This window comes from Emys orbicularis, chromosome 4, assembly GCF_028017835.1.
Source record: "Emys orbicularis isolate rEmyOrb1 chromosome 4, rEmyOrb1.hap1, whole genome shotgun sequence".
Lineage (NCBI taxonomy): Eukaryota > Metazoa > Chordata > Testudines > Emydidae > Emys > Emys orbicularis.
Genome location: NC_088686.1, coordinates 64,104,936 through 64,126,900, shown reverse-complemented (window position 1 = coordinate 64,126,900; position 21,965 = coordinate 64,104,936). Strand labels below are relative to the sequence as shown.

The 21,965-nt window shown below is 46.5% G+C and overlaps 1 protein-coding gene across 1 annotated transcript in view; it reads right to left on the bottom strand.

Annotated features, from left to right (window-relative positions):
• Nucleotides 1-21,965, bottom strand: part of MAPKBP1 (mitogen-activated protein kinase binding protein 1) — a 129,032-nt gene that overhangs the window by 45,323 nt on the left and 61,744 nt on the right. Inside the window, exons 3-4 of the mRNA XM_065402294.1 lie at nucleotides 2,227-2,289; nucleotides 1,380-1,437 (exon numbers count right to left, since the gene is read on the bottom strand). Coding sequence (XP_065258366.1) covers nucleotides 1,380-1,437; nucleotides 2,227-2,289 — 121 coding nt within the window. The remainder of the gene's footprint in view (nucleotides 1-1,379; nucleotides 1,438-2,226; nucleotides 2,290-21,965) is intronic.

Genomic DNA, 21,965 nt, shown 5'->3' with positions numbered 1-21,965 from the left:
CACACTGGGGATTGAACCAGGGACATGCAGAGCTTAAAGTATGAGCTACTACAGCTTGGGCCAGAGGGCTCTAGCTGAGGGTGCAACAGACTTGTATTTAGAGCTGGGTAAATAATTGATTTTTCAGTTTGATGGCTAAACCAAACCAAATCAAACTAAACCAACAAAAACCCTCAAAAATTTTCAGGGGCGGGGGGAAGGAATCATTTCAAGTCAAACTGTGTAATTCGACCTGAAATGAAACATTTCGTAATAGGGCGTTTCACCCTTTTGTGGTATAATTTTAATTAAATTAGGTACATTTCAAAATGAAATGTCATTTTGAAGCAAAGAATCAAAATGTTTTGACTTTTTCAGAATTTTCCCCTCTTTTTTGGTCTGAAACTATTAGCTGAATTTGACCCGACCCTGCATTTTTCAGCAAATAAACTGTTCGCCGAATTTTTTTTTTTTGCCAACTTCTACTCATATCCTCCAAGTACTGGGCACAGAGAGAGACTGGTGACACACACATTCACCAGTAAGTTACAACATACTGGAGTTGGATGACAAGTAGTCATTAGAGACACATGACAGCAAGCTGAGCATGACCAAAAGGGGACAGGGAGACATTTTTGTGTGTTTCTAGCATCTAACAACTGCAAATTCATTACATGTACAGTATGCAACCTTGCACTTCTAACACAGCACAGACCCCACAATACAGCCAGCCTTGTTCTCCCTTTAAGCACCTTTGAAAGGAGAAAGCATGTCACCAGTAATGAAGCATGCACTGCCAAACCCACGGGCACTGGCCCCTTTATCACTACTCTGGAAGCTCCATTCCACAGGCACTTTTCACTCTCCGCTATATTGTTACGGTCTCGGCTCACTCCCTGAAATCCTAAGGGATGCAACCCTAAACTCAATCCAGCCACTAGAAACTTCCAGTCCCCGTCCCTCGCTCCTTCCCCTATGTTAATAGGTAGAGCAGCGCCCAATATCTTCAGCTAATCTCCACGCTGCCATTGGCAAAAGGAGTCTGTCCCAGGAGATTCACCTGCCTCGATCTGGGCAGACAGAACGTTTGGAAAACCCTTTCAATATAGCTTAAGGAGACAACCAGTAACGAGGCTGGCTGATGCAAAGATGAATCAGTGGGGGAGAGCAAAAACCACATTTCCCCATTTAAGGGCAGTGCAGAGGCACAGTTAGGGTCTCTCTTTGGATATCCTATGGGCCAAAACCCTGTCAAAAAGGATACAGGATTTAATGAAACTCAAGTTTCTCCCCCCACACACATTGCCCATTTCCCGTTCTACAGCAGCCACACTTCTTCCCGGTCTGTAGTGGGATGGCCTGCAGACATGTACCTGTTTTAAACAATTTTCAGCACTTACCTCTCCAGTAACCAGGTACTTTCCATCAGGGGAGAAAGCAAGAGCTGTAATCGTCTTCCTAAAACATAGACAAGAGGACACTGTGAGGTGGTGCCTGGTATCTGGTTTCAGTTCAGTCTGTCATGACTGGAGAATGGAGAGGATGAGCAGATGTCCTGATATTATCGAGACAGTCCCAATATTAGGGGATTTGTCTTATATAGGACCCTACTACCCCCTGCCCCATCCCAATTTTTCACACTTGCTATCTGGTCACCCGAAGGCGGGGGTGGGGGAGGGGGAGGAGGTGACTGGAAAGAGGCCCACAACACATGTAATAACTTGACAATGGTTTTGTTTCCCCACAGGTTGAACACGTGGATTCCCTGTAGCCTAAACCCCTTGCAGTGTGTCTGAGGCAAAGAAAGGGTTTCACAGCTATAGGCTTATGGTCCTCTGGCCCCTGCCTGCCAACTAGAGGACCAGGTGTCAGTCAGTCCTGCTCTAAACCAAGGCTACAACCTCAGGGAAAGAATAATGCAAGTCCCACGGAGTTCAAGTAAAACATCCTCCATGTCATTCCTTACAGCAGTTCCACATGGGAATGTAGTATTTATGAGCTTTTCCCTAGCTATCATTGCTACAACTTTCCCCACAGTAACTCATGTTAAGGAGGAGCTAGGGTTAAATTAGCAGGCAACTTCTCCCCACAGCCACTAGTCCCACACCAGTGAGTTTAGGACTCACTAGCTCTGGACACCGTTATCCCCAGCAACTCTTATAGTTTGCTAGAGCCAGAAAGAGGACTCCAAATTCACCTCCCAAGTAATACGAGGCAGCTGTCTGTGTATCTCTGAGTTTCACTCACCTGGAGCTGTTTAGAATATGGTGTTGCTTATTTTTCCTAGGGTTGAAGAGCACGACGACACACCTAGAAGAACAAAAAGAAGTTGACAGAACAGCCTGTGGGTATCATAACATGCTTTATCCTCTTGTCCTTGGCAGAAGAATGAATGACAGCCTGGCACATCTGTCCACCCCTACCCAGCTAGCTGGAAAACGCAAAGGGAGGTTGGGGGATAATCACAAATCACTCCCCTGTGGAGTGCCATAAATAATCACCTTTCCAGGGGCTGAGAGCCCTGAATCTCTTACCACTCACAAGCTAGACAGAAAGAAAGGTGAGTCAGGAAAGTCTGTGTGACAGCCCGATGATTCCGTCCTTTCTCCCCAGACGTAAGAATGACCCTACATTCTGGGCACCAAAACAGGATGTCTAGACCCGAGTGGGAGGGTACGGAGCCAGGAAAGAGGGGTAGCTCTCAGAGAAAAGAGCTGGGCATCTCCTCTCCAGTGACTTTCAGTATAGCTTTCCATCAACTGTATCCTGCCAAGCACTGCCATTAACAGTTCAGATTCTGCCCTTCCCTTACCCCTGCACCTTCAGCCAGGCCCTGAATGTCAGGACAATGACTGGGACTAGCTCAGGATGGACCCAGACAGGAATTATCTTTTGTGTGGTATGGCTCTTGCCTGTAGCACAGACAGGACAGAAAAGGCCTCCGTTTGGGCCAAGAGGTCATTAGCCAGTCAGAAAACAAGAGGCACAGTGCAAGAGCCCATTCGCTTTGGAGACCAATGAAAAAATAAATAGCTTCCTCTGGGGCTGTCCAGAAATCAGCCAGAGGAGGAACTCTAGAAACCGGGGTAGGCAAACTTTTTGGCCCAAGGGCCACATCTGGGTATGAAAATTGTATGGCAGGCCATGAATGCTCACGAAATTGGGGGTTGGGGTGCGGGGGGGGGGGGAGGGCTCCGGCTGTGTGTGGGGGCTCTGAGGTGGGGCCAGAAATGAGGAGTTCAGGGTGTGGGAGGGGAGGGGTGGGGCAGTGGGTTTGGGTGTGAGGGCTCTGACTGAGGATACGGACTCTGGGGTGGTGCTGGGGATGAGGGGTTGGGGGTTCAGTAGAATGCTCCGGGCTGGGATCAAGGGGTTCGGAGGGCAGGAGGGGGGATCAGGACTGGGGTAGGGGGTTGGGGTGTGGGAGAGGGTCAGGGGTACAGGCTCCAGGGTGCGCTTACCTCAAGCAGCTCCCAGAAGCAGTGGCATGTCCCTCCCTCCGGCTCCTATGCAGAGGTGCAGCCAGGCGGCTCGGCACGCTGATCCGTCCGCAGGTGCCGCCTCTGCAGCTCCCATTGGCCATGGATCCCTGATAGGAACCAGAGGGGGGACATGCTGCTGCTTCTGAGAGCCGCGCAGAACCACAGCATGCGCAGAGCGGGGCAAGCCCCGGACCCCGCTCCCATGAGGGCCAGATTAAAACATCTGAAGGACCGGATGCGGCCCCCGGGCCGTAGTTTGCCCAACCCTGCTAGAAACAAACAGCTGTGACCTTCTCCCTATGGTAATCAATATAATCACCTCCACCACAAGCTTAAGGTCCACCATTTTGGAGGCGCAGGAAAGGGGAGATTCCCCCAAAATTACTGACAAAGCCAGGAGTCTCACTCTTAGCATGCCGCGATGACTCTGCTGCCACACAAGTCTGGGTATGATCCAGAATACATTCTCTCCCCTTCCCCACCCTCCATCAGTGAAAACCCTATGGATCATTTTCAACACAGGGCAGAAGAGAACGCATCTCTGCCAGGGCCCCATCACATAACATAGGGGCAAAGGAACCAACCCTGTGAAAACTCAGGGTCTCAGAAGTGAAAGACGTGCCGCTGCCCAGGAAAGACGACATTCTCAGCGACAAGATGATCCTCCCTCCCAACTGGTGAGCAAATTCACTCCTTGCATGGAACTGTACAATCAATGCCTTCAAAATAATTAGGGGGCTGGGGCACATGTCTTACAAGGAGAGTTTGAGGGAACTAGGCTTATTTAGTCTGCAGAAGAGAAGAGTGAGGGGGCATTTGATAGCAGCCTTCAACTACCTGAAGGGGGGTTCCAAAGAGGATGTCATCTGCCACCACTAGGCTGTTCTCAGTGGTGGCAGATGACATAACAAGGAGTAATGATCTCAAGTTGCAGTGGGGGAGGTCTAGGTTGGATATTAGGAAAAAACTATTTCACTAGAAGGATGGTGAAGCACTAGAATGGGTTACCTAGGGAGGTGGTGGAATCTCCATCCTCAGAGGTTTTTAAGGCACGGCTTGACAAAGCCCTGGCTGGGATGATTTAGTTGGGGTTGGTCATGATTTGAGCAGGGGGTTGGACTAGATGACCTCCTGAGGTCTCTTCCAACTCTAATCTTCTATGATTCTATGATTCGAAGAACTCAGACTCAGCAGGGCAGCTCCTGATAACTGCATTTTTCTCTTCCCCATATGAATACCCCTCACATAGGGCTGCAACATGAGGGGGACCCAGTTCAAGGGCTATAGGGACTTGCTGGAGATGGACAAAACAGCACTTGTGACATCCTTTGTCTTAGAGAGAGGAGTGACATTGACTTCTGACATGGAAATACATCCCTCCTACTGTCTCTTGGCAAAAGCACAAGCGATGGCAGCTGTAGAAGAGGGAAACGGTTGGGGAAAGTTGGCATCCTCTACAGTGGCTAGGTATGACCATGGCTCCTCTCCAGTATCTGAGGATGCATCACAGCATGAAGAGAGTCCCCCTCCCCACAAACATGCAGGGAACACCTCCAAAGCTTCACCAGTTTTGCAGTGTTGCTACTTAGCTGTGCCACACCCTATAGCTCCCCCCACCACTGCTGTTCCATTAGGATGTTGGGCAATACATGACTCTCAGGTTCAGAAAATCCCTGGTGTAGACAAGGCCTTCAGACAGAGCTGACTACACTAGTGCAAATCACAGTTTATATCCTGCCTATAACAGGGGTTTGCACCAGCGCATGACCAGCAATCCATGTCTGTCACTGGGGGAAATCCCTGGGGTAGATAAGGCCTACAAATTGGAGTAGGGAGCACGGTACCAAATACTGAAGAGATATTGCTGTTTCATTATGAAGCCTACACTCTACAAATGCCACCAAAAGCCTCATCCAATAGAAAAGGCAGAAGTTCTCACATATGAGCTTTTAAACAGAACTAATCGAGCCTCACTGTCACACCATTGGGCTCACGCAAGAAGAACTTTACAGGGGTGTCCTCCAATCTGTTCTCTTTTCAGTTACCTCAGCAGCGGTAAGGAATCTCCTGCCATGAGCTCGGAGCCAATTGGAAAAGCCTGCAGCCACAACATTTCTCCAGGCACTGGCGTGTCGTAACAAACTCTTGTCCAACCCATGCCGTTGCCTCTCACTTGGTCTGACAGGGTTGCCCGCCAGGAGCAATACGAGTTATGAAACGGAATAGACACCATAGAGAGGCGCAGACACTCCAACACCTCAGGCCCAATACTGCTGACTGATGCTGTCCCACTCAGTTAACATCACTGCCTCATAGCAGACACCACCATAGGGCACTGAAGTTTTAACCTCCAATTCACCAGCTTACAAAAATCACCTTCCTTCATTAGAACTAGCACGAGTTTCCACCCAATGTTTTCCCCAAAGGTAGGCTGTGTGCCTGCTAAATGTTCTAGCTATGCCCAGGTAAAATACATCTGCTGTGCTGAACATACAGGCATTCAACAACATTTACCGGTATGTTAGTGGGGCAGTTCCAATGGTACAGGTAACCTGCTCATCCAGCAGTGAAAGTGTTTTTAAGAGGTTTAGTTAAGAGTAAAAAGCACAGAAGGATCTAATTTAGCATGACCAGTCACTCCAGTTTCAGGTCTGATCTACTCTATTTTATTTCTGCAGGCTTCATGTAAAGAGGCAGGTGGTCTGTGACCCATTAACAATTCAGGGGAGGTTAAGCCCCTCAAATCATGAGCTATGAAATAGTACATTAGCAGATGGGAAAATCTGTGTAATCCTCAGCTTCCAGGCAATCAGAAAAAACAAAGAGAAATCCCACTATATGAAGCAAGGTAGGCTTAATGGACCAAAGTCGTCCCTCGTGCAACTCAGAAGAATTACACCCGGGAGAATTTTGGTCCATTAAATCTTCAGAAAACAGTATGGAGAATTGAGGGTAGATGCGATATCCAGGTAGAATCATTTCTGTGCAGCGGGTTTTTTAATATTAAGTTCCTTTGTGTTTTATGACTAGGGACATTTGCATGAAAACAGGACTTCAATCACTACAGCGGCTGTAGTGCTTCAGCGTAGACACTACCTATATGCCAACAGGAGGGGTTCTCCCATTTGCACAGGTATTCCACCTCCCTGAGAGGCGGTAGCTAGGTGGATGGAAGATAGCACTTTCTACACCCTGGGTTAGGTCGGCATAGCTATGTCTGTCAGTGGTGTGTCCCTGAGAGACGCAGCTATGCCGATGTACGTTACCAGTGTCGACCAGCCCTTTGTGCTCTTTCTCGAAGAAACCATCTAAAAATTAAAGACATGCAAGAAGACGCAATGGTCTTCAAACCAAGCAGGCAAATCCATAAATAAAGCATTTCCTAGAATAGCTCAGCAAATGGGGGAGGATCCTGGGTTTTTCTGGTATTCTTAACTTAAGCAACTGAACCCACAGTTACTTACAAACAAACTTAGGCCTTACACCTCCAGAGTTGGCTATTCCCAGGGCTTCTCTCTGCAGGACTTCCTGTCACTCCTTCTAGCTCTTTTCCCTCATCAAAGAGGCTCAAACTCCTGTGCTAAGGCTAATGAGTCCCACCACCATGCCAGCCTGCCAGGGGGAGTCAGCCAAATAGTTCCTGACCTTTACACAAGGGTGTAACACCTGACAACCAGTCACAAGTAGATTTTTAAAAAATAACTCTTAAATGTAATCCATGAAAATATATGAACACGTGCCACACCCACCCAAAAACACCACTGCCAGTTAACAAGGAACAAGACATATCCTGTTGCTACACTGCCAGAGGTCTGAATTTCACAGAAGTTACATTTCATGGCAGTCTTGTCATACTGTTCTAGTTTTATAAAGACTCCACCCAACTTTTAGGTTGTTTTAACCAATAGGATTGCAGTATGCAAATAAACTAAAGTTAATTATATGACGCATGCTACAAACACAAGACCGGGAGCCAGGAACTCCTGAATTCTAATCTGGCTCTCATTCTGAATCTCTCTGTGGCCTTGGGAACTTTTCTAGCCCTCTCTGTGCTAGATTGCTGCATCATTTCAAAGGGTAAAAGTTACAGTTAAAAGAATAAATTGTGCTAGCAAAGTTTAACTGTTCACTGTGGCCCCATTTACCATCCTAGTTTCTGCCACCCAGTTCAGTCTGCGTCCACACTGCAGTCCTGCCAATCCTTGGAGTGCAGTGCATTACATTACAGTTTTGCTGAGGTCCATGTTCAACAGTGTCTGAAACAGCTTCCCAAAGCAGGGTTTGTGGGAGAGCCTAGAAAGTACTGTGGGATTGTGCAATGTATTAGTAAAATATATTGCTCAAGTCAATATAGGAAAATAGAAATTGCTATACTGGGACAAATCACTGGTCCACCTAGTGCACTATCTTGTTTCTAACCCATACAAGACTACATGGGCATCATGAATCCGGAGATATATCATTCAAGTTTGCCCTAGTGAATTTTACTCTATCAACAGTTCACAACAAGCTTTATATGAACATTAATAATAAAAACAAATACAGAAAAGCATCCATCTAGCCTTCTGCACGTTTAGTTTTTGTAAGATTCTGTTTGTTCAGTGTTTTGTTACCAGAGGGTGGAAAAAATAGTGCTGATATTTTCACACTTGGAGCCCAATTCAGTTGGGCCAAGTACATCAAACCACCACTTTTTCTAGTGCCCTCATCAGTTTCTAAAGAAATTAAGCCTTGAAATAAAAATTAAAAAAAAATAAAAATCTCAACCAATATATTTCTGAAGAAAACTTTCTAGGTGTGTCCCAATGAGAGCTTACAAATACAGACCAAACAAACAATAGTTCTGAAAGAGGCTTGCACTGTTTCCATGCAATAGAGTACTTACTCTGGTGTCTGATGAGAGTTTAAAAGGTCAACATTATTAACTAGTTCACTGCTGATCATTTTAGCAGAAGTATCCAGCCACTCTGGGATTGTGGGCAGAGCTCACATAGATTAACTACGTCATATTTTCCTCCCAGTCTGAACCCTGTTTTGCTGTCAAAGACATTTATGAAACTATTCACTGCTGAGTGACAGGATTATTGCTGCCTAAGTGATGTCCTAGCCAATCTAGTATCTAGGTCCTTTTTTATACTGAAGCTATTGGCAACAACATGCTCTTGTAAAGATTTTATTTCTAGGGGTACTGTGCCATACCCTCAACCCTGCATTACACCATCCTAGTGGCAACATGTAATCATGAGCTGTGGCTTTAAAAAAAAAGAAATCAGAAGTTGGCTCTGGAATCTCTGATGGATCTAGTGTTTCTTTGTGAAGCACTTGGAGATCGTCAGACAAAAGGCGTTATGTAGGTGCCTTGTTTTATTCCAAAGGAGCCCACGTGCAGAGTAGTAATTGGTTCTTGATGCAAGGGGGAGGCAATACATCTGTGTTACCATCAGGGGCGGCTCTATGTTTTTTGCCGCCCCAAGCACGGCAGTCAGGTGGCCTTCAGCGGCATGCCTACAGGCGGCCCGCGGTCACGCGGATTCAGCGGCGTTTCTGCGGGTGAAATGCCGGTCCCGCGGCTTCGGCATACCCGCCGCCGAATTGCTGCCGAAACCGCGGGACCGGCGGACCTCCCGGAGGCATGCCGCCGAAGGCCTCCTGACTGCCGCCCCCACAGCGACCGGCAGGCCGCCCCCCGCGGCTTGCCACCCTAGGCATGCGCTTGCTGCACTGGTGCCTGGAGCCGCCCCTGGTTACCATCAGACCCTCCTCCAAGGCTCTTGCAGAGAAGTTGAACTTTCTCCAGCAGGGATGGCAGGGAGCCACTTTGGAGTAGCGGGTGTGTAAGTGGGAGACACTTTGGAGAGTTTTCCGGCAGCATGTGGCAGACAGGCCCCTTAGCACTGTGCACACGCCATGTGTGCTGGGGATCAGTGCAAGGAGGGTTAGCAGGAAACCTACAGAGAAGAAGCAAGCACCTCTGGCAAAGGGAAAAAACAAGGAGGCAGTTTCCCTAGGCTAAATTTAGGAGTGGAATGGAAAGGAATCAGACGTCAATATCACATTTACACACAGCATCTGACTCACTAAGTCACCAGCACTCCCCCCCCCCCCCGCCCCCCCCACACACACTTTCTTCTTCCTCTGCTCGTACCAGTCCCGCTTCTTGCTCTTCTTCCCAAATCCCGGTCTCTCTCGGTATTTCACTTTCCCTCTCATTATCCTCACCTCTGTTCCCCTGACTCATCACTAGACTCTGCTGCCCCTTCCCCCAACTCTCCCCCCCTTCCCCAGTAAGCTAATAAAAAGCAGATTTGGTAAGAAGTCTGTTTTCTTCCTCCCTCCCTGCCCACCCCCACCCTCCCTAGGGGGTATGAAAAGATTAAAAGACAATTGCGGAGTTTCTTTCCAAAGCTATTAATCAACTCTGCCTTGCTTTATCTCACAGGACAGATGACTAGAGGCAAAGTTCATGGGACAAGTTCCTCCCCAGTCCCTCTCAATCTGGGCCATAAACTGAGGTGGCAGAGAAGAAAGCAAGCTCCATTCGGACACCATTCAAACCCTGGCTCATCCTGGCTCCTCTTTCTGAATATTACCCCCCTTGGGCCCTCGCACATTCCTGCAAGAGTAAATGAAGAGAACAAGTGGCCCCGTCAACTTCTCACTGGTCACTTCCATGTCTTCTTGCTCATTCACTGCTCTTCCAGTCATGCCCATCTTCCCCTACCCCAACAAAGTAGAATAATTTCCTAATTCACAAAACACATCCCCAAGCCTTGATGAGAACCAAACCTTTTCACCCAGTGCTAGTTGTCAGGGGAATCTTGATCAGATTAAGATGGTGTCAGTAAAAGCTGGTGATAATTTTCCATGTGGCAACATTCCCTGCCAACAAGTTTCTTTAATTCACGGCCAATGCTGTGCGGGGGTTAGCTGTGATGGGACGTGTCAGTGGGGAGGATGTGCATGCACATCACATGTGAAATACCTATTCATCTATGTCAATGAAATGGATTTGGAGGGGAAGGGCAGATCTATGGAGAGATTAAGACATGAGTGTCACAGCATGAGCACCATGAGCCCTGGAGCTCACTGCATCATACCATGGCCAGGGAGATTTGCTGGAGAATACCACCAGGATGGTTGCAGCCACAGAAGGGCTACAGTTAGATTCATGCTGCATACTTCAGAGAGACCAAAATAGATTAGCAGGAAATGACAGCTAAGTAAGAAGCCCAGCACAAAACAAAGGGATTAATTGTCTTTTAAAAGTTGCTAAACTCATAAATTGGAGATTACATGTTATTAAGCATGAGCACTGTGTGACCTAGGGCAGTAAGGCTCCCAGTGGAAATTTATTGTTTTAAAACAGGGGGGATAAAAATCAATGATTAAAAAAAAATTGATTTATTTTTTTATTTAATTTGGATTTTTTTGATAAAATGCTTTTTGAGGGAAAAAACTTTCTAAAAGATAGTTTTAATTAAGATACATTATAGCTCAAAGATAACTCATCATGGAATAGGGATTATAAATTCTAATTCTATAGTATGAGACAATATATTCATGTAATGTTTAAGAAAAGTTTTGAAAATGAGTTCCAATAGTTCATGGATTAGGGACCCAATTTTATGGGGATTCCAGGGGCTTCTGTATAGATTATTTAGGTTAATCTTTCTATCTACCCAATGGGACTCAGCGCTCAGTCTAGAAGATACCATCAGAGATGCTTAGTTTTGCAGTTCTCAAACTGTGGATTTGTGTCTCCAGAGGTAACATGCTTGTTAACAACAAAAATGTTTTTAAATAACTAAATAATATATAGAGGTGAGAAATAACAGATCTCAACTCTATTGTCCCTCTGCAAATTTGTGTACACAGAGTCAATCCCTTACCTCTCTCTAAAAGTGCAAAGTTTTAAAAAGTTCAATTAATAGAAGGTTGTTGGGGGCAGAATAGATCTGGACAAGGAGAAGAAGTCTGGAGATAAATTGGAGAAGCGAGGAACATATGCTTATTTTGTTAAAATATTATATGTTTGCTGTTGAAGAAAAAAATCCAGAATAAATAACGTTGTTGTTTTAGTTAAATAAAACAATTTAAATGTCTGTCTGGTGATGTTCTCCTCCTAATACAGCATGGCAAGAAAATCCTACAAATATTAATGATTAACTTGTTGAATTGGAGATAGTTCATCTCCCAGTGACTTCATAAATATCTGCTTCAATTACCTTCGGTAAATGAAATAACCAAACAATCATTCATTTTCTGATATAGCTGTAAAACTAATCTGAAAAGTTTTCAAAATAAATCACTGTTTAAAAATGTATCATGTGTACCTTCTAAAAATGAAACCTACATCTATCTCTGAGTTGTGAAGAATATGTATTAAGGTTATAACAACCAACAAGAATGCACTTTTATGTAGAAATCCATGATTAAATCGTGTCTTCCTGACTAGTGATTTAAATCAATTTGATTTAAATCCGATCCACCCTGTTTTAAAAGCATGGATGGCATGCCAAAATGTGCAGGACAAAAAGCCAGAGAACATCAAAGAGCAGGCCCTGCTCCATCTTTGCCATATCTTCTGGTTGCTTCTCAATCTACCAGCATCATCTCAGCCTTGTCTGGACTGAGCTTCAGGCAGCTACCTCCCATCCATGCCCCAATCTCCCTCAGACACTGGACTAAGGCAGGTGAGATAGAGATCTAGAGCTGGGAGTCTTCAGCACATTGACAGCACCAAAGCTCGAACTCTCCTCACTAACTCTCCTGACAGCGCCTTCGACACATTGGCAGGAGGAGAAACCAAGATGGAAAGCTGTGGAACTCCACATAAGAATGCCATTGGGGAAGAGGGACAATTGCCCCACAACTCCCTTTGAGAATGCTCAGGGAAGAGCTGTGCGACCACAGAGTAGCACCATCCACTCTTGCTGCAGTCAACTGGTCTGCAGACTATTCCTTATGACCAAGCATAATGAAAGTTCCACCATTCCTACTTGGAAAGGGAGAGTCCACCCATATCAGCCATTCTTGTCCCAAACAACTTGGGTCCACCAGGCAGAAGGGTTGCAATCAGAACTTCACGATGTATGGCCACAATATACATCCAACTGAAGGTGGCAAGCCCACCATCCCATCATTCCCCAATATCGTAACCAGGCAATGCATGACCGAATACAGGAGATGTGCCCCATTGGGTGACATGACTTTTTAAACTTACATAAAACACTGTTTCTTTTTAGAAGCAGCCCCGGGAACCCCCTTGCCTTCTCCTCTAGGCACCTCAGATGACTGCCCCTCCAGCCTTGCAGGGACCCTCCTCAGCAATGCCCACACATGTACACCACCCTTCTCTCACCAGCCCTACCACTACAAAGAGCTTCTCTCAGCAGCGCTTCCAGTCTCTATGGTAAAAGGAAAGCTGGAAGGAAAGAAAAAAGCACACACTATAAAACTAAGCAACAGAGGGTCCTGTGGCACCTTTAAGACTAACAGAAGTATTGGGAGCATAAGCTTTCGTGGGTAAGAACCTCACTTCTTCAGATGCAAGTAATGGAAATTTCCAGAGGCAGGTATAAATCAGTATGGAGATAACGAGGTTAGTTCAATCAGGGAGGGTGAGGTGCTCTGCTAGCAGTTGAGGTGTGAACACCAAGGGAGGAGAAACTGCTTCTATAGTTGGATAGCCATTCACAGTCCTTGTTTAATCCTGATCTGATGGTGTCAAATTTGCAAATGAACTGGAGCTCAGCAGTTTCTCTTTGAAGTCTGGTCCTGAAGTTTTTTTGCTATAAGATGGCTACCTTTACATCTGCTATTGTGTGGCCAGGGAGGTTGAAGTGTTCTCCTACAGGTTTTTGTATATTGCCATTCCTGATATCTGACTTGTGTCCATTTATCCTCTTGTGTAGTGACTGTCCAGTTTGGCCAATGTACATAGCAGAGGGGCATTGCTGGCACATGATGGCATATATAACATTGGTACACTGAAGGACTGTCTGGATATGTGGACTCCCTACTCAGACCTTACGCCACCAGCACTCCCAGCTATCTCCGTGACACCACTGATTTCCTGAGAAAACTACCATGCATTGGTGACCTCCCAGAAAACACCATCCTAGCCACCATGGATGTAGAGGATGTAGAGGCTCTCTACACAAACATCCCACACACAGATGGAATACAAACTGTCAGGAACAGTATCCCTGATGATGACACAGCACAACTTGTTGCTGAGCTCTGTGACTTTATCCTCACGCACAATTATTTCAAGTTTGGTGACAATATATACCTCCAGACCAGTGGCACCGCTATGGGCACCCACATGGCCCCACAATATGCCAACATTTTTATGGCTGACCTGGAACAATGCTTCCTCAGCTCTCGTCCACTCACGTCCCTTCTCTACCTACGCTACATTGATGACATCTTCATCATCTGGACCCATGGGAAGGAGACCCTGGAAGAATTCCACCATGATTTCAACAGCTTCCACCCTACCATCAACCTCAGCCTGGACCAATCTACACGGGAGGTCCACTTCCTAGCCACCACAGTACAAATAAGCGATGGCCATGTTAACACCACCCTATACCGAAAACCCACCGACCGCTACGCCTACCTTCATGCTTCCAGCTTCCACCCCGGACACACCACACGATCCATTGTCTACAGCCAAGCGCTGAGGTACAACCGCATCTGCTCCAACCCCTCAGACAGAGACCAACACCTACAAGATCTTCACCAAGCATTCTCAAAACTACGATACCCACACAAGGAAATAAAGAAACAAATCAACAGAGCCAGACGTGTACCCAGAAACCTCCTGCTACAACACAGGCCCAAAAAAGAAACCAACAGAACTCCACTGGCCATCACCTACAGTCCTCAGCTTAAACCTCTCCAACGCATCATCAGTGATCTACAACCCATCCTGGACAATGATCCCTCACTTTCACAGACCTTGGGAGGCAGGCCAGTCCTCGCCCACAGACAACCCACCAACGTTAAGCATATTCTCACCAGCAACCACACACTGCACCATAACAACTCTAACTCAGGAACCAACCCATGCAACAAACCTCGATGCCAATTCTGCCCACATATCTACACCAGCAACACCATCACAGGACCTAACCAGATCAGCTACAACATCACCGGCTCATTCACCTGCATGTCCACCAATGTTATATATGCCAACATGTGCCAGCAATGACCCTCTGCTATGTACATTGGCCAAACTGGACAGTCACTACGCAAGAGGATAAATGGACACAAGTCAGATATCAGGAATGGCAATATACAAAAACCTGTAGGAGAACACTTCAACCTCCCTGGCCACACAATAGCAGATGTAAAGGTAGCCATCTTACAGCAAAAAAACTTCAGGACCAGACTTCAAAGAGAAACTGCTGAGCTCCAGTTCATTTGCAAATTTGACACCATCAGATCAGGATTAAACAAAGACTGTGAATGGCTATCCAACTACAGAAGCAGTTTCTCCTCCCTTGGTGTTCACACCTCAACTGCTAGCAGAGCACCTCACCCTCCCTGATTGAACTAACCTCGTTATCTCCATACTGATTTATACCTGCCTCTGGAGATTTCCATTACTTGCATCTGAAGAAGTGAGGTTCTTACCCACGAAAGCTTATGCTCCCAATACTTCTGTTAGTCTTAAAAGGTGCCACAGGACCCTCTGTTGCTTTTTACAGATTCAGACTAACACGGCTACCCCTCTGATCTATAAAACTAGTTCCAGGGGAAGACAGAGCAGAGCTGATTTACAGGCCTTGCCAGGATAATCCCTGCAAAGCTAAGGGCTGTCTCTCCTCTTTCCACCCTCCCTGCCTCTGCAGAATCTGTATAGCTCATCCCCTCTCCCTGTGAGTTCAGATGTTTCCAGCACGGGGGCAATGGAGGAAGGGGCAGATTCTACATGGTTTCTCTCTCTCTCTTCACCCACACTGGCAGGGGCACCATTTGAGGGGGGAAGCAGGACACCCTCCAACCCCCGAGTTTCATACAGGAGGTGTGCAAGCTCCCAGGTGGAGCTCTTGACTACAGCACAGTATTAGGCATTGTCTACACTGGCAACTAAACAACAAAACATTTGTCTTTCAGAGGTGTTAAAAAAAAAACACCCCCTCCCAAAAGACAAAAGTTTTGCAGACAAGTGCCAGTGTGAACAGCGCTTTGTCAGTAGAAGCTCTCTCCTGCCGACAACACTAACGCCGCTCCTTGGGGGTGGAAATTTTTGTTGGCAGGAGAGCCGACAAACAGCGGCTACACTGCGCGCCTTTTAGCGGCACAGCTGTGGCGACACAGCCATGTCACTAAACGCTGCGTAGGACAGACCAGCAGTTCTCAACCAGGGGTCCGAGGACCCCTGGGGGACCACGAGCAGGTTTCAGGGAGTCCATCAAACAGGGCTGGCATTAGACTCACTGGGGCTCAGGGCAAAAAGCCAAAACCCAGCCACCCTGAGCCCCGCCACCCGGGCCTGAAGGTGAAGCCTGAGCAGCTTAGCTTCACGAGGCCCCCTGTGGTGTGGGCTCCAGGCAATTGCCCTGCTTGCTACCCCAAATGTTGGCCCTGGCTTTTATATGCAGAAAAACAGCTGTTGTGGCACAGGTGGGCCGTGGAGTTTTTATAGCATGTTGGGGAGGGGCTTCAGAAAGAAAAAGGTTGAGAACCCCTGGTGTAGACATAGTAAGTGAAATGTAAGTTCTGCAGAGATGTGCCCCAGTATTTTGTTTACAAACAGAGGCAGGGTGATTAAGATAAGAAAGGGTTGGTGATTAAATTAAGGATCTGGAAGTTTAGCCTGTAAAACAGGAATCCCTGGGGAAGTGGGTGGTTGGGAGGGAGGAGGGGTTGTTTAGAGATAACACACAGGACTCAGAAAAAAATACAGCCAAGCCCTCTGAGCCAAGGTTACCTTCAGAAAAGGTGGAGATTTGGGGGCATAGGTGAAAAAAAGGGCCCAAAACTAAGGGAAGGGATAGCATGGTGCCTTTATTCTGGCTCAAATCGCCCAGTGGATGAGGGAAAAGGGAACAATTTCTATTCCATTCGCCCCACCTAAACTGGGGAGAGTCAGCAGAGTGCCATCCTGTGGTTTGGCGGAGCAAGGAACATTTCACCAATGGGCAGGGATGCCATTTCAGATGGGGGACGGCAACTTTAACCATGATTCCAGGGGCTACTTAGGCACCTGAAAACTAGTGGGGGGGTTTTCTTCCAGATAATAACTTAGAAATTAGCTGACAGGAGCACTGTATCTAATTCCTATATTTTTTAAAAAAGAATTAAATAAATATTAGACCGACTCAGCTCTAATACTAACATGTTCTCACATCTTGTGTCAAGTCACTTAAGGGACACTGGTTAGGTTTAAAATTTTAATGTATATTCTTACTTTATTACTAACTCTTGAATACAAGAATTGTAACAACTGTAGAAAAATCTAGATTATTTTCTCTCACTTTTTGCAGTTCACCAAGCTTGGAATAGATCATTTAACTTGGGAAACATCCCCCTGTCAGTTTATACTGCACCTGCCTGGGATTCCAGGGGTGTTACCTCACTACAAATAGACTAGACACTGACCTTAAATAGGAGTGAAATTGACACTTTCAGGTCACTTTCACAGTATTGCCAATTCCAAATGTTCAAAAATCATGAATCAGTCTCACCAAAAATCACGAGATTGGCTTTAAAATCATGAGATTATGTAAAAATAATAGCTCTGGTGTTCTTTTTATTTGCCTTCTGCTTTTTGAGCCTTTAGGGTGAACTGGGGTCACATTTTGAAGCTTTGTCCACAGCCATAAAGGCTAGAACAGGGGTCGGCAACCTTTCAGAAGTGGTGTGCCGAGTCTTCATTTATTCACTCTAATTTAAGGTTTCGTGTGCCAGTAATACATTTTAACATTTTTAGAAGGGCTCTTTCTATAAATCTATAATATATAACTAAACTATTGTTGTATGTAAAGTAAATAAGATTTTTAAAATGTTTAAGAAGCTTCATTTAAAATTAAATTAAAATGCAGAGCCCCCTGGACAGGTGGCCAGGACCCGGGCAGTGTGAGTGCCACTGAAAATCAGCTTGCATTCTGACTTTGGAACGTGTGCCATAGGTTGCTTACCGCTGGGCTAGAAACTTCATTTTTTTTTTTTTTTTTTTTTTAAGAATGAAGGCTGAAATCATTACATATCCACTTGACTCCAGGAGCTGGGGCTTTAATGAAAACAATAATTATCATGAGACTCATGACAGTTGGCAACACTGCTTTTACTTCTATTTAAAGGCTAGTTACTTTCCAGAAGGCTCTTAGACACAACACTACAGTGATTGAGTTGCAGTTCTCACAGGAGAATATTTAAAACCAAACACCAAGAAAATTCCACATTTTAAAGTTGAGAAAAAAATTGAGACTTCTGAGGTATATCAGGGTCACTGCAGTCAGGTAAGGAAAATAAACAGGTACAGGAGCTCTGGGCAGCTCTTCCTCTTGAAAGAAAGTTGGAGGGTCAAATCTTGTAGTTCTTAATTCAGTAAAACTTCTATTGCCATCAGTGCCTCCACTCATAGATATAAACATGTGCTTTAACATGCCTTGTGTGGTCGCGGCGTCTCCCAGCGCTCTTAACAAAAACACACCTCATTGAGGGGCGTAGCTCCCAGTGCTGGGGCACTGTCTACACTGGCGCTTTACAGCGCTGTAACTTGCTGCGCTCAGGGGGGTGTTTTTTCACACCCCTGAGCGAGAAAGTTACAGCGCTGTTAATTGCCAGTGTAGACAAGCCCAAACTCTCACAACCACTTGGCATTATTGTCTTCCAGCTCTGTTACCACGACAGCATTTGTTTATTATAGGGCTGGAAGGGAGACTCTCTCACATCTGAATATCCATTACCTGCTGGTTGTGGCCCAGAGGTCAGATGCATAGCTGCATGTACTTAGAGAGAGCCTCTGATGGATGCATTTCATTAGGGACTGCTAAGAACTGCCAGTGGAAACCATTTGCAGTGCACAAAGGGAAGGTTTATTGGTCCTACAAAACCCAGGAACTATGCTACATATTCTTGAACACCATCTTCTAGGTCTTTATCTATAGCTAGTTATTTACATATGTACAGATTTTAAACACTCCAGCAATGGGGGCAATAGTAATTTTGATGGTCCTCTCCATGGGAAGTGTAGCTCTCAACCTGACTGAACTTTACAGGAACACCCAGGCATCTTTCATTTTTTTCAGACTCCTGGCTTTCCGCGACCACACAAGGCATGTTAAAGCGCTTCCGCGGCAGCACTTTAGCATTGCCAGTGTAGACTAGCCCTTTCATAGCAATCACCCAAGGAGTAGTTTGAGATGCCAACAATACCCAAAGGGAGGAGCGGGGTGCTGTTTATAACCATAGCTTTAGGCACTGAGTTTGCCTGGATTAGGTGTCATACATATGAAATAACACTTTTAAACTGCCTAGCTGTGAAAACCCCTAAGCGGATGAAGTGGAGACAGAGGCCACGTTCCCCATCCACCATTGAAGTTTCAAAGTCAGACAGGATAGACAGCCAGTGAAGAATCTCAGATAGCAGAGGTAGCCTCCCCAGACCTGAAGACCAGGGCCAGAGCTGGGTTACCGCCTGGCCCTGGGACATACATAAGCACCAAAAAAACATTTAGGAAAACAGACTCAGATTCCACATTTTTCACAAAACAGATGCAGGAAAGAAATCAAGTCTAGACAGTTGCAAGGGCCTGTCTCCTGTATGGTCCATTGTACCCATTTGACATGAGACTAGTGAGGGGGAGGCTTGTACTGGAAATTGCCTTTCTAGCAGAGCTCCAAGATAGGTAGGCACCTTCTCCAGAAGGCAGAGGTCTGTACCAGGTTGGGGCTGTGTGGGATATGGATTAGGAGAGGTGGGGACCAGAGGGCAGAGAGAGAAAGAGAAAGGAGCTTGGGGAAGGCACTGAAATTTAAGCCAATTTAGCAGCTGAGAGTCATTACAATTCACACCAAGCTGAAAACTTTATACACACAAAGTTTTCAACATGGAAAACCACCTGGTTTTAATTCTAATGGCTCTTAGCTGCCTAATCACTTCAATCTGAATGCCTCCACCAGGGCACCCACCTCAAACCCCCTCTTCTCCCTTTAGAAGTCCCACTGCTGTTCTTTCTCCCAGTCCTAGCCCCCCCATCTCCTGCAGACCTCCACCTGCAAAATAAAATGCTTCCCTGGTGGAGCTTGGAGCAACCACCCCATACTGCTTGCAAAATACCCCACCTCCGAAAGCACTGCCTGCTCCCCCAGAATCCAGCAGCACATAACTCTCAAATAGCCACCTGCCCTGTGGAACTGTTGAACCACACAAAGCAGACACGGAGACAGTGAAATGTTAAGAGTTACATAAACCCGAATATGGAATTATGTGGCAATCTGTGTGGCTGCATAATTCCAGAGGACACAGGGCAATGAGCCTACACATACACGTGCACATAAAAACACACACACCCTCCTGCCCAGAGGTGAAGGGAAAATATCAAACAATAAAACTTGCAGAAATGTGTTTTCAAAACTTAGTGCAACACTTACTCCCTCCCCACTTGAGGTACTACTTCAGAATACCCACTCACTGGGCCATTGCAAGGAAGGGCCACCGTTTGGGAGCCAGAGTGATGGAAAACCAAAAGACAGGAAGAGTCAAGGCAAGGAGGACCACCCAAGTGTTCTGTGTTGGGAGGCTGAGCACCTTGCTTACAGAAGAGAAAACTGGGAGGGTAAGAAAGGGAGCCTCGGGCAGACCCGTACCAATTCAGATGCTGTTGAGAAGGAGGAAAGCGCCACTAGCAACAAACAGCAAGGATGTGACTGAAAGTCAAAGCCCTGACGAGCTCGGTGCCAAGACTCCCACACTCTGCCCTTTCTAGGAGGGTTCCTATAGAAATTCTAAGGGCTGTGGGTTGGATAGAGCATTGTGCTTTCGGATCGCTTGGAAATCTTCTTGCCTCAATTCACTGACGATTTCACCCAGAGTTGAAATTATAATACACGCATCACACACAAGGTTAACAAGCCTCAGTCTTTACAGACCTACCAAAATACCCACTTCAGGGCCCTCGGAAGAGCACTTGGCTCCCAGCCCCACCACATCTTTCACAGCTATAGTGCAGCGAGCAGATGATCGTCAGAATTTATGTTCTTAGCAGAACTGCTGGAAATGCAGTTTCAGGGAGAGAGACGCTCCAAAGGTGGCAGTGCCCAGGTGAAGGAGGGAGAAAGTGAGCAGAACTAGGGTGGATGATGTGGTGGAAGAGGGGAAAAAAGCAAAGGGAAAGACTAAAATTGGGGTAGAGGGGAGACAGTGGCAAGGGGGTGGGGGTTACGAATAAACCCATGTTAAAAAAAAAAAAAAAAAATCAGATCTACCATCAGGCTGCAACCAAATTCAGAGCTCCCTGGGAGACAGAGTGACCTCTCCCCAAAGGGAACCCCATGGAGTCCCAGCCACCCCTCTGAAGGGAGGCACCGAGTAGGTTCCCATTTTGCACATCTGGCTTTGGGTTTCCGGTTAGCACTGCTCCTCCCTTATGGAGCAGGACAGGGCGGGTTTCTTATCACTCTGCACAGATCTGCAAGCTAGAGGAGTTTTCCCTGCACTGAAATCCCAAAGGAAAACATGTCCCAATTGTGAACAGCAACCCTATGCCTCTCCTGTTCCAACAGCAGGCATGGCCAGGGCATTGTGATTTATCAGCACAGGGACACAAGGGAGAGGGTTTCTATGCAAAATAGATCAACTGGGGTGTGGGGGAGGGGACATCTCATTGCAGGTGCCTCCATCCGTAATCGTTTTACCACTAGCAAGCAGTGCAGTCAATATTAAACTGGCATCAATCAAAAGAAGACTTACAAAGAGGAGTACAATTTAATTCTCTCCCTAATTTAATCTAATTAACCCGTGCAGGGAAATGGCTAGGGAGGGAGGCCTGGCGTGGAGCCCCCTTCCTGCATCAGTCTCCCTCCTCCCCTCCAAGAGCCTTCACTGCCAGAGTAATTAATGTATGTTGGCAGTCCCCTCCAGGATCCAAGCACCCCCCTTTGCTCTTTAGTCCACACTCCGAAGCGGACAATGAAAGCCCCACTGCAGCAAAGAAACTAGAGCAGCCCTTCCCCCTGAACGCCTCGGTGAGCATTATTCCTGCAGGAGCTGTGCCCCAGCATCAGAGGCAGAGAGGATCAGCTTCCTCAAAAGCACAGAGCCACTGGCTAAGAACAGCCCATGGCTTCTGAGGAAGGGGAGGATCAGAAAGCAGCCCAGATGCAGCGACACCTTTGTGTATTATGGGATGAGCTGTGTCAGAAGCTCAGCTATCCAAGACACCAGCTTTTGACTTGTAGCGTGTGTACGTACCTGTCACATGCAGGCACACTTATGACAGAGTATAAATAAATTGCACAACTTCTTAGCACTTCTGTTAGCAACGG